The sequence below is a fragment of the Cryptomeria japonica genome, chromosome 5, assembly GCF_030272615.1.
Source record: "Cryptomeria japonica chromosome 5, Sugi_1.0, whole genome shotgun sequence".
NCBI classification, from domain to species: domain Eukaryota; kingdom Viridiplantae; phylum Streptophyta; class Pinopsida; order Cupressales; family Cupressaceae; genus Cryptomeria; species Cryptomeria japonica.
In genome coordinates, this window is record NC_081409.1 from 165,525,206 (window position 1) to 165,542,917 (window position 17,712).

Sequence of the window (17,712 nt, forward strand, 5' to 3'; positions counted from 1 at the left end):
TGAGTAAGGTAACATGATGGATCAACTCATCACATTATGACAAATATGACATACTTCAAAATCAAGTTCCAAGAAAAAGAAAAAATCACTGCAGATTCATTATATAGATTACATCAAAATATTGTTAGGGCAGTAATATAACATCCAGAATAGAATCTATTGGGTACTGGCCTTTCTATAGATCTTATACAACCACACTGTAATGGCAGGCTTAGTGAAAACAAGAACAAAGCAGTTGCTTTCATTATCCAGAAGACCATGGATGATGGATTTCCGATTTATTTGATCAGAAATTTAGAAGACTATTGATGATGAAAATCAGGGATGTTCTAAAAAAGATGTTTGGAAACTCACTACTTTATCTCAACAACAAATAGATTCACCATTTCCTCTACACCTGATATGAACTGATGTGTCTTCACAGAAAATATTATTTTATAACACAAGAACAGAGCCTTGGAAAAATATCTCACAAGTTACTATTCAATATGGCTAAGATAATCTCTTGGCTAAAACATTGAATGGTACAGTTCAAGCAGTGGATCCTAATATAAATAACAAATGATCTACGGATGACAGTTGGGAAAGACAACAATAATTAGATGCTATAAATCATTCAAAAGAGTGGCATAGGAAGCAAACCTCCAAATGCCCATTTGTGGGATGTAGCATTAGAATGAAGGAACTTCGGATGTACACGAACATGATCCATTCCACCTGCATAAAGAAGAAAATAATTTTCAGTATTATTGAAGTAACTAAAGAAACAAACCTTAGTTGTCTAACTTCGTCACATTAGCAAGAACATACCAAATCCATGCCATAACTGATTACTATAGAATTATGTAAATTGCTTAAGAGAAACAGAGCTAAAGATGCATGGCGTTCCTTATAGCCTCAACATCAACATTTTTTATTCAAAGATCACAAAAGATGAGAAGACAGATAACTGTCTAATAACTAATATCTAATATTTTCATAGATTAAAAAATATGCAACATACAAATCTTCCACAAGTATAAAAGGACCTGGTATAGATTTCTTTTGTGCATATCGAACATCATAATCTCCTGCTTTCCAAAATTGGTGAAAGCTGCTCTTTGAAGAAACTTTTCCAGATTGATTGGGCATAGAAGAAGTAACCGGTGGCATGTTTCCAATATTTCTTGTGTTTTCATTTTGAATTTCCTGGACTGGCTGGCCCAAACAATTTGATCTTGACAAAGATGATGGCAATGTCTGCCTTCCCTGCTGATTTAATATCTGATGTCCATCTCTTCCACTAAAATTTTGCTGTGCAGACCTTTCATGATGAGATGGTGAACCAAGAGCAGGATATGTAATGCCATTAGATTGTCTCAATCCATTCTGCTCCAATCCACCTTCATGTTGTCCATTAGCTAAAGACACAGATGGTAGAGTTCTTTGAATCCTATTCTCAAGGTCAGGTTTGGTATCTTTGAAATACCAGTCGAAATCATGACCAGTTGATCTCGACAATGCAGGGTCTTGAACCGTCTGGGTACAAATTGGCTGTTCTATTTGTGTACTACACAAATTTTGAGAGCATTCATTTTTTGAAACTGGTCTTCCTATAGATGATTGCAATTGTGTTTCTTCCTCATCGTCACTGCTCAGGTCAATCACACTTGAAGCCACATTAGTCACACTTGTGGGCATGTCTCCTATGCCAAACAATCCCTGCACAAGGCAAACGGAGAAAATTCATTCAGTCTTACCAAAAGCCTGTCATTCAAATTTGTGGATATTTCTTTCATGCCAGAGAGAATATATAGTCAATCTTTCTTAATCTTATTTCCCTATAACTGCTTCAGAAACAGTGCTTTACTAACTGCAAACACCAACTACTATGATATGCTACCAATGTAGGTTTGACACAAGAAAGTTTTAATTACTTCAATTAACTGCCTACTCTCTACTGGATCCATTATTTGGTAAAATGGTTTTAATAAAATTGGCTTATGAAAGAAAATATATTTTTTTGGCAGATAAAAAGGTAAGAATACATTTTGTATACTTTTTTAACAGAGATAAATCCAATGTTAAGCAACTTAAACTACAGAGAGCAAGCCATAGCTCATGGAAAGGAGATACAATCACAAAGCATGGATGTTGTCAACATTATTTTCGATTCAAGAAGCAGAGAATGTCATGCAAAATCTGTCCAAAAAAGGATACAGTAGTTTGATACAGAACATACCTAAGGAAAGGGAGAAAATTTAGAGCAGAAAAGAAAATTCCTCTATTCTAGTAATAATATTTATAGATTTGTCTTCATTAAAGTTGAGGGAAGCAAAGCTTACAATCATAATTAGAATTTCTCATAACAAAATTCACAAATATATATCTTTAAAGAACCGTTCACAGAACCCAAATACAAAATGAGAGCACTTGCACTTGAAAAATTCACAACTCTACTATGAAATTTTCAAACTCAACAAATGGAGCTACACAGGGAATGAAGTTGCAAAAACTCCATAGAAGCCAGTGAGATATGTAAACAGCAAACCTTTTAATTGTCACAACTGAGCCTACTTATGTGAAGAATGAAGCTGTAATTGCCCCAGCGGTGTTTTATAAATTATGATCAACTCTGTGTCCATTCTTGTTGTCAACAAAGATTAGATATCCTATTCCCTTAAGGAATATAATGGTCAATCTCAACTCATAAGTGTAGGAACAAACCCTACACTGGCAAGAGGAATCCTAGATCTGGTGAGCAATAATGTTGGCGTTTGCTACCCTACACTAGTCTCAGATCCCAAGAATCAAAATGATTGGCTTTCTTTAATTCCCACCATGTTCTAATAAAGAAACTATATCATATATAATATTTAGTATCACTCATGTTTATAAATGGTTACTATCTTATTTCTCTCTTTCCCTTTTTGTTATAAATATTTCCTACACTAAAGAAGGGTTGAATTACCAATGGAAAAAGAGAATGATTGCAGCATCAACAACAAGTCCAAGGATGACACTTCAAAGACAAACACTACCAATTAATCTAAGGACATGGAAATAAAGGAAAGGACATAAAAATAAAAATAGCATCTCCAAAGTTGTGTTGTGCAATAAAGTTAGAAACAAAGTATAATTTATATATGAATGATACACTTTGACAGGTCTTACAGACAGCAACAAAGATAAACAATACTAATGAATAGGACATGGAAACAAAAGAAAGTGTATAATGAAAAAAATAGCAGCACCAAAGATGTGTTGCGCAATAAAGTTAAAGGCAAAGTATAATGTATAAATGAATGATACTCTTTGACAGGTCCTACAGACCAACTTACGTACTGTTTGCACCATGTTAAAATATAGAATTATACCAAAATAATATTTAGTCTTGCTCATGTTTATAAATAGCTACAATTTTAAATCTCTCTTCCCTTTTCATTCTAGATACTAGAGTAAGGTTGAATTAGCAATGGAAGAAGAGAATGATTGCTACACTAGTGACAAATACAATTACAAGGGTGACACTTTAAAGACAATCTCTATTAATGAACTCAAAAGACATTGAAGACAAAAAAGGATGTAAAAACAAAAATTGCAGCTCCAATGATGTGTTGTGCACTGAAGTTAAAAGATGAGGCATTAAGTATATTTGAATGAATGACACAATTCAACAAATCCTATAGACCAATTGGGTCTAACAACATTAAAAGTCATCATCATAATCAGACTATTGATATATTCTCCTTGCAAGTTTTGATCCCACCCTTCATTAGAAGGAGATCAAGATTCATCCAAGGACTACATGCATGGAAGAAGCTAATCGAGAAACATGCTTAAGTGCCAAAACCTTTTCAACTTGTACGTTACATATCTACCAAATAGGTCCAACATAGTGTAAACATTTTTTTTCCATTTTAAAATTAAAATTTTGTGTCTCTACAAAACCTTCACAAATAATTTGCACTACTTAACGAAACAATCACAATTCCATTGGTAAAGAATGACTCAATTTCAAATCTTCACTTCACAATAAATAGACTCACAAACCTGTAGATCTGCATGTAATGTCACATCCAAGACTAGTGATATTTTATCCCTAGAACTAGCTTATGCCAATTACCCTAGACAAATAACTTATATATTATCATCCCTAGAACCAATATAGTCATGGTAATGACCAAGTTTCCTTAACAATATAACTGATTTGAGCCCATTGATGTTTCTAGTTACCCTTCACAATATATATTTATCTATAATCAAATACTTCATTTCTAAGACAAAATTTCCTGATTTTTTATAAGATTCTAGATTAATGGATATATTAACCCTCTTTATGGATCTGAATTTCCAAACTTGACAACTGTGATTCCAAAGACTAAAGCCAGAAGGCTTAAATGTTTCCCAATTAGTAAGCACAACCACTAAGACTACCGATCAAAGCAATATTGTCTAGCTAAAGGCCATTCTCATGAACTAGGATTAGAAGGATTTAATGTTGCCTTATGGCTTAATCTAAGGATTTGAGGCCATCAATCAAGCATAGTATTCAACCTTCTACATCACCTAACTTGTAGGTATCTAAGACTTGAAGAGCTTCCTAGGTGTGCTTAGGGGCATTCACCCACTAAGTTACCAATCCTCCTTATTGTCAAGAATTGTTGGAGTTTGTATTGACCTTTCAACATCCCTAAGGATCTGACATTAGCTTGTGGATAAGTCTGAGGTGAGGGGTAAAAAATTGCATGCATTCTTTCTACATCTACCTGACTTGTCTCCAATCCTCCTTATTGTCAAGAATTGTTGGAGTTTGTATTGACCTTTCAACATCCCTAAGGATCTGACATTAGCTTGCGGATAAGTCTGAGGTGAGGGGCAAAAACTTGCATGCATTCTTTCTGCATCTACCTGACATGTAGGTCTCTAAAGATTGAAGGCCCCCCAAGTGCACTTCAAGGGATTCTAGCCCGAAGTTACCTACCCTCCACACAATCAAGATTTGTTGGAGTATGTACTGACCTTCACTGTCGAGCACCCCTTGCCCCTCTCCAAGTGGTTGATTGCATAAGATAACAAGTTTAATCAAGAGAAAATGAACATTCTAAAATTAATCCAAGGGAAAATTGGAGACAAGAACATAATGGGCAGTAGTGATCATCTGTATCTCACAAATTGATAATCAAGTGTTCTTGTTGTTCTAATGTCTCCTTGAATTCTTCTCCAAATGTTCTTGGATAGAATCAGTTTATACACACGTCTTATAGACAAACCCTTGCCAAATAACCTACAAGCCACATCTATAAGAAAAGCCTCTACACTTTTGTTCATTTTCCTTTCATGTGAGTATATCACAAATACATTTTCACTTGATCAACAAATCTTTAAAGTCAACGATACCCCTAGATGAATTTTATACTCTTAACGTTTTGTTTTAAGATTGGAGTTTTTTATTGGATAAATTCCAGCATAGCAGTAGGGAATTACTATTCCTTATTGCTCCTGATCCTCTATATGGCTATTTCCCTGACCCACAACTATTCTTCTCTTTCACTAATTAATTGTAGAAGTTAGAAGAGAATAATTCTTACTTATAACACCTTTTGACTTTTTCTTAGACAAGGGAGTGTTATGCAATTTTTATTTTAAGGTGGTGTGAGATAACTCTTTAACAAGCTTCTGCTTGTCCTACAACTCAATGATTTGACATAATCACTAATGGATTATTTAAAGTTTTATTTGTAAATATATAATGCAAGAATACACCAAAGCAACATACCTTCAGTGTCTAAACTACCTTAGTAGAATTCCCTCAATTGGTAAGTCATAATACCTTATTGCTTCAACATTTTAGAGCCAAGAAATCCCCTTGGGTATTATCTGGGTGTTTTGACACAAAATGCATCTAGTTAATTTATCTCAAGTATGTCAATCAAACTTTCCCTTAAGTTTATCTTGAGTATATCAATCAAAGGCAGTCCTTTAGAGGTGGAAAGAGTGGCAAACTAAATCTTTTAGTAATCCATTATAAAATTTAACTAAGAACAGTGCCTAAACTAGATAAGTGGAATTCCCTCAAGTGGTAAGTCACAATACCTTATTGCTCCAACCTTTTCAAAGCCAAGAAATCCTCTTGGGTATTATTTGGGAGTTTTGTCACACAATGCTTCTAATTAGCTTATCTCAAGATGTCAATCAAAGTCTACCTTAAGTTTATCTTGAGTATATCCATCAAAGGCAGCCCCTTAGAGGTAGACAGCAGCAAACTAATCTTTTTATAATCCATCATAAGAATTAACTAAGAAAAATGCCGTAGTTTTCCACACCAAGCTCTTGGTTTTGCAACTATATTGATCTCATCTAAATTACAAATGGAAAATCCTTTAAAATGACCCAAAGGACCAAAACTATAGTGGATTCCCTCAGGTTCTCTCAATAGCCATGATTATCATATTCACCTTCTTTGTCTATTTTGAAATTGTCTAAAATTTGGTCCTACCCAATTTGCAATGACCGACCTAATCTCTCTAAAAATTGGCATCTATGATAACCTACTCCACCATTGCCATTTCAGAATTACTTTCAACCCATAATCACAATCAACAGTCACAAATCTAGCTCATTATTCCCTGATTCCTCTTATTTTGTCCAAAGGCCCTCTTATCATTCCTTGTAAGAATGTAATTTACAACACAGATGAGTCCAGATATGAAATCTTGCTCATGAGGCCTACAACATTCTCTACTATTGATCAATTGAATTCAATCATAATTGATACCTCTGCATCAATGGCAGACTCAAACCTCATCAAATATAACAATTCGACACATTCAAGTCGGCATGAACCCATCACCTATAACATTAATTAAATATTCGAGCATAGCCAAATGCATCAAGATAGAATAGTCATACTAACAATTTGCAAGATGAAGTAAACTCTTTCAATTGTAAAATAGTGATTTGTTTGTTGGCTACTTCTACATCAATGTATCTATAAATATGCTCATTGGAATTATAGAAATGACATTTAGAGATAGGTTAGCAACAAATCTTCATCAAAAAATAGTTTTTGAAAATATTATATGCATTCCAATTGACTACGATGCTATTTGTGTATGTTTCCAAAGCAAGATAAACTTTTGAAAATGTGATAGGTGGGTATATCAACCCCCCTATATTCTTGGAGGCTCCATGAAAAATGATTCCAATTGGCATATGATCCCACATTAGGTTTCCCGAAGATATATCTTATGTTCCTCTTGTTGATGATGTTTTATGCTCTTCATTTACTCAGATATTCATTTCTTACATGATAACTTCATTCTGAAACTTCAGAAAGTATTCGATTTTTTATGTTGAATTGGTTTTAAGCATAGTGCATGATTTACAAGGGCAATCAAAAGTTATATCAATCAAACACCATTGAATTTGTCCATGAATGAATCACACAAGTACATCGGATTAAATGCAAAGAATATAGGCATAAAAAATGGATATGTACATTTGAGTGATCTTCCTACATTCAATAGTGGTGCATAAAAGGATATTACCACAACAGTAGATCACTCCCAATATAAATAACACATGCAGAAGCCCATCACAGGAATGTAATATTTCATGTCACGCATTAAAGTTCAATTAGTGTTCTGCCTTTGCCCTCCCCTGATAAAAACAGGGGCAACAACCTCTTCAAATTATAAGGCAAAACTCACAACAAAATCCCAAACCCTCGATACCATCAAAAATCAATGCAATCAACAACCTAATTATTATTTGTAATTTTGTCCCATCATTACAAGACACACAACTTTCAATGAGAAAATTAATCAATGGCTCTTAGAATTCTAGAGATATGTTGGTCGTTCTCATGCAGCACTTATAATACATATTACACACCTCTCCGAACATCTTGAGTCCAAAATGGAGAATTGGACAGTAAAGCAGAGGAAGTTTCACTATCATCTTCCTCCATACAAGGATTTTAATACATAGTTTGGCACTATGACTTCTTTGATCATTTGCACTCTATTACAAAATTCTGCTCTATATTCAATTTTGCATTTCTGCAATTAGAGCTTAATATAATGCTTCACAATACTAATATATATCTATATGTCCAACAAAAAATATGTGATGGATTATTTTTAAAGTTGAACTGGTGAGTTTCAAAGCTAAATCGCATAGCCATTCTTAATTGGATGCCCAAGTCAAATGTTTGGCACAGGAAAAATCTCTAGGAAGGTGTATGTGCTGGTTGTCAAAGCCTAAAGATCATCTGTCTTGAAAATGGTAAAAGTCCAATAATCTTTCACTTGCATATCTGGCCAGAAGGCTTTGCTTGCATTACTGTGTGCCAGTTACTGACAAAAACAAACAAACAATATCAAGGGGGCACGCCATTGTACAAAGAATAATAACCATTAAAACTTCTCTGAGGAAACTAAGCATGCGGCTTCAACAGTGTTATCTCAATTACTAATACTTAACAAAACTTCAATTTTTGGCATCTTAACCTGATAACCAGTGGCAGTTACTTTGTAAAACGGAGATATTGAACAGATTACAAAGCAGGTACCCTGAATGATTCGACCTTTATATTGTTCAGAATGACTTGAGCATTATATATTTCTAAAACCCAAAGGCCAATCATGTGAAATACAAGTCTTAAATACTCTAAGTGCTCAATTCCAATGATAGACATTTGATAATCGGCAACAACAATACACAAAACCAGTCGCATTTCTGATAAAAGTCATAGGCAGAACATCATGAATGTCAAATACTGAATACTTTACAAAGTTAATCCGGAAAATGATGACATCGTACGAAACTTTTCTGCACAGAAACAGTGGCATATAAAATCCTAAGCTTTCAAACAAGAGCCATTTCTGAGACCATTATTATTTAATACAGTTACACAAACAGTAAACTTACTTTGAATATTGTCTTTCCATTTTCACTTTAATTTTTTAAATCCTCCACTAGAAGACAAAAACTTGCTAATAAAATCAAGACGATGTAGAAACAAAAAACTTAAAAGGAAAGAAGTCGCGTGCAGAATTTAAATTTCGTGAATAAAGAATCTTCAACATTAAACTTTACCAGTTTTTAATGACAATAAAAAGGCACGAATCACAAGCGTGAGTTACATACGATTTCAAGAGGGAAAAAAATATTTTTAAAACAAAAGCATATATTTGATCCGAGTTTAAAAAGGAAACGATTATATTTTAGTCCAAGACAAGCAAATATTTCACCCGATTTTGAGAATGAAACAATTATTTTTAAATCACGGGCATAAAATTCAACAGCGCAGTAATTCAATCCAAAACAGAAAATAATGCAGCACTATTCAAAATGAATGGCGGATATATACAGGATGTACATTTCAACATCTCTTACGATCAATATTAAATCCAATTTGGTAAAATTTAAAAATAGTAACAATAAAGGAAAATAGAAGGAAAAAGAAAAGAAAGGAAAAAAATGAAAATAAGACACTTTACCTTCCCTGTATACTCCCTGGTTGAATCCACAGCTGAGAAGAACTAAAAAACCTGTATTTCCCTCTGTATTTTGCAAAACAAAACAATATGTGATCTCTAGAGGATGAAAGGAAAGTGTGAGCTTTACATATCCCCCTTGACTTCCAGAATCTTCCTTACTGTCCTGTTGTTTCCTCTGCCTCAAGATATATATATTTGGATTTCAAAACTGTATATACAAAAAAAAATAAGTTTTATGAAACTTCCCTCTAATCAATACAAATATTGGCACAATCTTCTCAGGGTTTCTGTACCACCCTAGCCAGCCTGTCTTTTCTAGAAAACCCTAGGTGCCAGCCTGTCCTTTTTTTAGAAAGCCCTAAGTACTGCTTGTCCTTTGTAGATTACCCTAAAAGCAGCAGTCAGATGATCAAATCCCAACCATTCTCTGCCAGTCACATCACATCAAAGTGGTACAATGGCCACACACCACCAAAATCTTTACCAAATCTTTTTTCAGGCCTAGACAGATCAAGTCAATCAAAAAATGGCAACCCCTTTCTTCTACATACCATTTATATGAAGGTTTGGTGTACCTGTCCAACTAATTTCCCTAGGGTTTCTCCTTTTGGTTTTGATTTAGGTGGTTATGGTTTGCTTTTGTGCCCTCTTTTGGCTGCTTTTTCAATGCATCCCTTTGCCTCCTTTGACCATCTTTCTCTCTCTAGGAAAAATAAAATTCTTATTTTTCTAGAGAGAAGTTTGGTTATTTCCTCTCTCTACTTTTTATGGCAGTACATCACTGCCACTTAAAAGTAGGCTGCATGTGCCATGTCCTTGTCATTACTTCACTTAACTTCTCCTTCCCTTAATAATGACATTATGGCCAATTTAATAGGGAATTAAATATGGCTTTCAATGCATGAATGCCAACCCATGGTTTAACTTATGGTTTGACAGCTGTCAAGAGGTGTGGTAGGTGGTTATTACAACTGTTAAGTGGTGTAGTGGGTGGATATTTCTAAATATAGGTTGATTTGGATGGGGAATATTTTTTTTGGTTAAGATTTATATAAGATTATATTTTGTTTTATTATGACAATTAGAAAGTTTGTGTAGATATTTGTATGTGAATGTTGTTTCTAAGTTTATTTTTATTTATCTAATCTTTATAGTTATTTAATATATATTATTAAATATTAATATAATATGATTATAAATTATTATATTAAGTATAATTAAATCAACGTTATCATTTTAAATATATAAATAATAAGAATATATGTTTACTAGATTGTAATGCAATAATAATATAATATATTTAAAAGTGAATAATTAAGATTTAATTTCATCCTTCTATTTACTATTGATGAGATTGGATATGTGTATGCATATATGTACATACATATATACACAATTTCATACACGTGCATTTATACATATGGTTTTCTATTTTAATTACTAGTTTTCAAGTATGATGCCATTTAAAAGGGGGTTGACCCCATAGTGTAAAGGTGAAAAAGTTGCATTGTTAATGGTGTCATGAAGGTTCAAACCCCACGAAGGACAAAGAGAGAAGGAAGAGATGAAGGAAGAGGAGGAAAAGAGGATGAAGGAGGACGTGATCGAGGAGGGGGAGGAAGACATCATTTAAATATTTAAAAAATCTATATATAATATTCAATTAATAATTGTTACTATTTTATTTTAATTTAACTATTAATTTTAAAATAAATATAATGTAAGAGATATAATTTAAATATTTAAATAAAGTATATAATATATTTGATTACTAATTATTAAATTCATAAATATGATCATGTTAAATTTATAGAGTTGTCAACATGGATATCCAATTATGAATCTTATAATGACATTTTAAAGTGACGTTGATATATGTATTTGTGTATCAAGATTTTGTTTAAATAAATAGTCGGTTTCTAACAACTACTTCTATTTGGTCCAAGGGGTTGAGCTTAGTTGGTTAAAGCATTGAGTTCTCAATGTGGAGACCCAAGTTCAACTCCCATGAAGGACATCTTTGTGGAATTCTAAGTTGTGACTCTTGGTCTTCCATTGGTTGTATTTGTCGCATTGTTTAAAAGTGGATTTCTAAGTTGTGACCCTTGGTCTTCCAATTGTTGTTTCTAATTTGGTGCTTGAAAGGAGCTTGTATTTGTGCTCGAAAGGAGCTAGTATTTGTAATAAGCTTGTTCGAAAGGAGTTGGTATTTGTAATAAGTTTGTAATTGTTCTATGATACTTAATACAAAAACAGCTACTTCTATTTTGTGTTACAATTCATTTTTTATTTTAAATTTACCAACATCTACAATTAATATTAGTTAAAGAGCTTGATTAAATATATAATTCTTATATAATGTGAAAGTAAATTAAATAATTCAAGACTACTTGAAGTAAAATAATTCTTAAATAATGTTAAAGTAAATTAAATAATTCAAGACTACTTGAAGTAAAATAATTCTTAAATAATGTTAAAGTAAATTAAATAATTTAAGACTACTATTTAATAAATGTATAAAACAAAATATATTAACTAGCAATTGCACCTTGGTGTGGAATGGGTATGCAAAGAGGTGTGAAAAGTCAATTAAGAAAAAAATTGGTAGTTTTTTTGCATATAAATTTGTGTAGTAGATGAGGTCAATTAGTAGGCCATTAAGAAAACGATGTTGTTTGTGCAACAAAGGTCTCAATTGAGAAGTGATAGCTTCAAATCATATGTATCCACTTATAAGGATCCAATCATAATTGAAAAAAAAACTTTGAATTATGAAGATAATAAATTCTTATTACCAATAGGATCATGTTATGTTTGCAACAGGGTGAGAGGGAGAGAGAGGTAGAGAGGGATAGAATGAGGGAGAGATAAAGAGGGGAAGAGTGAGAGAGAGGGGTGAAGAGATAAAGATAAAAATAAAATGAAGATGGAGATGGAGATGGAGAGAAAAAGAAGGGAAATATGGAGAGAGAGAGAGAGAGAGAGAGAGAGAGAGAGAGAGAGAGAGAGAGAGAGAGAGAGAGAGAGAGAGAGAGAGAGAGAGAGAGAGGTCTAAAAGAAGGAGAGGGAGAGAGAAGGAGATATGTCTAAAGATAGAGGGGGGAAAGGAAGATAGAGGTAGAGATGAATGTAGACTGAGAGAAGAAGAGGGAAAACATAGATAGAGAGAAGTAGAGGGAGAGATAAAGGTAGAAAAATAGGGGGTAAAGAAGGAGAGATAGAGAGAAAGAGATATCTACAAAGGAAGAGGGAGATATAGAGAGAGATATAGATTGTGAGATAGAGTGATAGAAAGGTAGAGATATAAGGAGATATAGAGAGGTGGGGAAGGGAGAGAGATTAAAAAAAAGCTAAATAGAGGAAACTATAAATAGACAAATAGAGATGGAGATAGGATGAGAAAAGCAGGGGGAGATAAAGGGAGAGATAGACATATATTGGGAGAGAGAGGGGGGGGACTAGGGAGGGAACGAAGGAGGGAGAGATAATGAGAAATAGAGAGGAAGGGGAGATAGAAAGAGAGAGGAGGAAATATAGAGATAGAGAGTGATGGGGAAAGAGATTAGAGATAAAAAGATAGACGTGGAGAAAGATATGCATAGAAAGAGATAGAAAGAGGAGAGAGGTCAATAGATAGAGAGAGGGAGAGGGAGTGATATAGATATAGGGAGAGGGATAGAGATAGGGAGACATAGAGAAAGAGAGAGGAGCAAGAGGGAGATGGAGAGAAATAGAAATATAGAGAAATTATACAAAAGAGAGAGTGAATAAGAGAGAAAGAGGTGGAGATAATGATATATAGATAGAGAGGAAAGAGATATATGGAGATAGAAATAGAGGAGTAAAGAGTGAGAGAGAAAGAAGGTGACAAAGACAAGTAATAGAGAGAAACGTTTAGAGAGAGGGTGAGAGATAAAGAGGGGAAAATATACAGATATAGATATGAATAAGGTGGGAGAAACAAGGATCATGTGTGTGTGTATATGTGTTAGACAGAGAGAAGAGAAGTAGAGAGATATAAAAGAGGGAGAGAGGGATAGATAGGGATAGAAAGAGGGGGAGAGAGGGATAGATATGGATAGAAAGAGGTAGAGATGGGGATAGAAAGAAGGGATAGAGTATATGCAACTTGTGAAATATAAAGAGAGTGAGAGAGATGAGATATGGAAGGAAAGAGAAAGAGAGATAGAAAGAAGTGGAGATAATGAGAGGGGGGATATATAGAAAGATAAAGATAAATTAGAAAGTGATATATATAGAGAGGTAGAGAAGGATATAAAAAGAGTATAAGAGAGATGAAGGGGTGGGATGTATAAGAGAGAGATGGAGATAGAGATAGGGAGAGAGAAATAGTGAGTGTGTGTCTATGTGAGTGAGAGAGATGTATAGATGGAGATGGGCAGGGAGGAACAAAGAATGTGTGTGAATGAGAGAAATATGGAGATAGATATAGAGAGGGACAAAGATATATATATAAATAGATAGAGGGGGAGAGATAGATAGAGAATAGAGGAGAAGTATAAAGATATAAAAGAGGGAGCGATAGGGAGACAGGGAAAGAGAGGGAGAGAGAAGGATATAAAGAGAGATAGATAGAGATATAGATATATTGGGAAGGATAGAGAGGGAAGAGAGAGATGTATAGGGAGAGATAATGAGATATAGATAGGGGAAAGAGATGGAGATGGAGAAATAATCAAATGACATGATATGTTAATCATCACTCCCCAAGGACACATGATATCCTTAAATTATTATCTTAAGATGATTAATCAAAAGTTAGTTTCACTCCCTTTTGCTCTCTCGCTTTAAACTTTTAATTTAGGTTTAATGTTGAAATCTATTTTATTATATATTTAATTAAAAAATTAAATATAATTAACTCTACAATAAATAAAATTTTAATAAGAAAAAATTATAAATTAATATAATTTTAATATCTTTAAATTATTATTATAATTTCATATGAAGACATAAATAATTAAAATAAAATTTTAACTAAATGAAAAATAATCTTTAAAACACAAGAAGAGGAATTAGAATAAATCAATAAAAAACAAGATAGAATATCCTAATAAATGAAGATAACATTAAAAATATCATTACCAAAAGAAAATAGTAATATAAGTGTTAGAGTAAAGGTATTAGTTTACTTGATTAATTAAATCATATTGATTTAATAATTAAGTCACCTTTTCTCTATTTCATGTAAGCTAAATTTAGGAAGCTAAACTTAGGAATATTAATAATTAATTTATTATTAATTATTAATTGCTTTTAGGGTTTTCCCTTTTTAGGTTTGATCTCCTTTTATAAGGATTGATCCCTTCTGTAATTCATTATATAATTATCACTATTGCATTCTTTTGCTTGGGTTTTCAAAACAATCTTTGTGTTTTGTGAATCTTCCATTGTTGTGATAGGTTATTTGCATACAGTGTTCTGGGTTCTATGAGGTTGTATTTCACAACTTTAACAATAAGTTATATTTTTAAATTAAAATTTAATTATTCTACAATAATTAAAATTTTAATAAGATAAATAATTATGAATGAAATAAATTGTAATTATTATTTTAATTTCATAGACATAAATAATTAAAATATATTTTAAACTTAATAAAAATTAATCCAAATTTAAATTAGAATAAAGCTAATTCTTTCTTTTTTAATATTTTTTTGTTTCTTTTTTAAACCTTAAAAATAAGATAAAATATTTTAATTTAAAAATAATATTAAAAGATAGATTTTTCTTTTTCTAGATATATTTTTTCTGATAGGCGTATTACAATCACAAACACAAAACCTTTGTAAATTAAAAAAAAATGTCATTTAATTTGACATGCATTTGGTTGTCATGTCAATTAAAAAAAAACGTTTAATTTTCTTTATTATTATTAGATTTTATGATTTTAAATAGATTTTTCTCTTAAAGAAAAAAAAACATTTAATTTTCTTTATTATTATTAAATTATATAATTTTGAAATCCAATTTTTTTTGTTTCTAAAGCTAAAAAAAAGAATTTTCTTTTATATTATTATCAAATTTAATAAGTTTTAAATGCAAAGTTTTTTTGTTTTTGAGCTAGAAAAAAATGAATTTTTATTTTATTAATTATTAATAGCTATATTATATTAAAAAAGTATAAGAATGATATGGATAAATATTCCTTCCAAAAAATGCATTTTTTAATATTAAATTATTATCTTTTTTTTTTTTATAAAAGTGGCAAGCCACCATACTGTATTGATTGAGAAACTAGTTCAAGAGCTCAAGGAGGAAAGAAACCAGCAAGAAAACCTCCTATCCTTTCTCAAATACATCTGAGAAATCAAGTGAGGCATTGCAGAATAAGCATTATACAAAAAGACAGAAATTGGAAAGAGATTGCGTACCCCAACCCCAACATAATAACAAGGATCCAAAATGATAATTTCAATAAAAAAGTTCTATGACCTAGGATAGCATCTCAGAAAGCCTCTCGTACTAAAATATCCCTACACCCTCTATAATTTGTAGATCACACATGTCATCTCGAGGTAGGTACTTCACCCAACATGCTAGCTAACAAGTTGGAATTAGTGAACAATTCTACCACAATGGAACCCTCAACCACTACAGACCCCTGATCCAAATTAACACCCAGATTAGCAAGGTGATCAGTAACTTGGTTTGCCTCTCTATAGCAATGAGAAATCTTGTATGATTGAAATCATGGCGTGAGCCTCCAAAATTCTCGAATAACATATTGAAGATCGCATGATACTATGAAGCAAGAAGATAATGCAGATGTGACAACTTGGGAATCCCCTTTAATGTGTATCTTTCTTATACCCATGGCTAGAGACAATCTGATACCCTCCAAAAGAGCTCTAGCTTAAGCAATATTATTAAAGCCATCAGTGAGTTGGGAGTAAAAAGCCTTCAAGAATTTGCCTTAGAGATCACGAATAGCACAGCCTGCACCCCGATCTAAAGAACACTACCACCCAGGCCTGGAATTTGACAAGCTAAATAGCCGTTTTTTCACTTTTGAACCGTATTTGACAACTTAAAAAATTAGTAGAACATATGCATTGACATGCTCTTTTTTTCTAAAACCGTATAGATGACACTTCAAATTATAAATAAATCATAAAAAAATATAGTAGGTAATATATATCATAGAATATTATAATTTATAATATGGATATATATTAGTTTAGAATGTTTATTATAAAAATACAAATTTATTTATAATATTTTGAAATGGAAGGATGTAGTTGTTTCTAATTTTATAATATTTTAATATATTTTTTTAGAGCAGTTAGATTTTTTCATATGGATTTAGAAACTTGTCATAATTGAAATGATAGAATATAATTGATAAAAATTTTAATATGAATTTTTACAATATATTCTATTTTTCTATATATATATTTAGAAACTTAGTCAATTTAATTTTTAAAATATTTTTAATAAGATTGTTATAGAAACTTGTCATAATATATATAATTTTAAAATTTTAATGTTTATTATTACTAAATTAGTAATTATTAATTGATTATCATTTAATGTTAATATATAATATATATTAGTGTATTAATTTAGAAACTTATTTAGTAAATTTAAGATTTTTGCATATATTACTAATTTATCATTATTTTCTCAATCTTCTGGTTTTATTTATATTTTTTGAGAGTTAATATTTTTCTTAAAATGTCAAATGAAAGGCATTGAAATGGCTAAATCGTCATCAAAAATTCATACGACGGGTAGGGGTGACCATCAAATTCCAGGCCTGCAGTACCACCTAACTTGGTTTCTAATATCCTTTTTGGATGCTTTTCCCACCAATACCCCTCGGAAAGGAATAGAAATCTTCTTCCAGCTGTTAATTATTTTGGAATCAAATGAAGAGAATGTAGATCCTTCCTAAAAATTGATACATTTCTAATTTTTACGCACTACAATGACACCCACCCAGCTTTTTATCCGTGCAATTTTAATGATAAATAGTGGATAATTTAAAAAATATTATAGACTAAAATCTATATTAAAAGGCAACTTTCTATTATTAATATTTTAAAGATAAATAGTGGATAATTTAAAAATAAGTTATAGACTAAAGTCTAAATTAAAAAGCAACTTTCTATTATTAATATTTATTATGACTAGATAATGGATAATTTAAAAATAAGTTAAAGACTATAATCTAAATTAAAAAGACACTTACTATTATTATTAT

At 31.8% G+C, this 17,712-nt stretch overlaps 1 protein-coding gene across 2 annotated transcripts in view; it reads right to left on the reverse strand.

Annotated features, from left to right (window-relative positions):
* Positions 1-10,268, reverse strand: part of LOC131041126 (protein MICRORCHIDIA 2) — a 32,946-nt gene extending 22,678 nt beyond the window's left edge. Inside the window, exons 1-3 of one of the 2 annotated variants that reach the window (XM_057974102.2) lie at positions 9,486-10,259; positions 1,029-1,701; positions 643-717 (exon numbers count right to left, since the gene is read on the reverse strand). In XM_057974102.2, the coding sequence (XP_057830085.1) occupies positions 643-717; positions 1,029-1,680 (727 nt within the window). In that variant the 5' untranslated portion in view covers positions 1,681-1,701; positions 9,486-10,259. Of the gene's footprint in view, positions 1-642; positions 718-1,028; positions 1,702-9,485 lie in introns of both variants that reach the window. The other variant, XM_057974103.2, reaches the window with a different exon arrangement.
* Between the last annotated feature and the right edge of the window lie 7,444 nt (positions 10,269-17,712).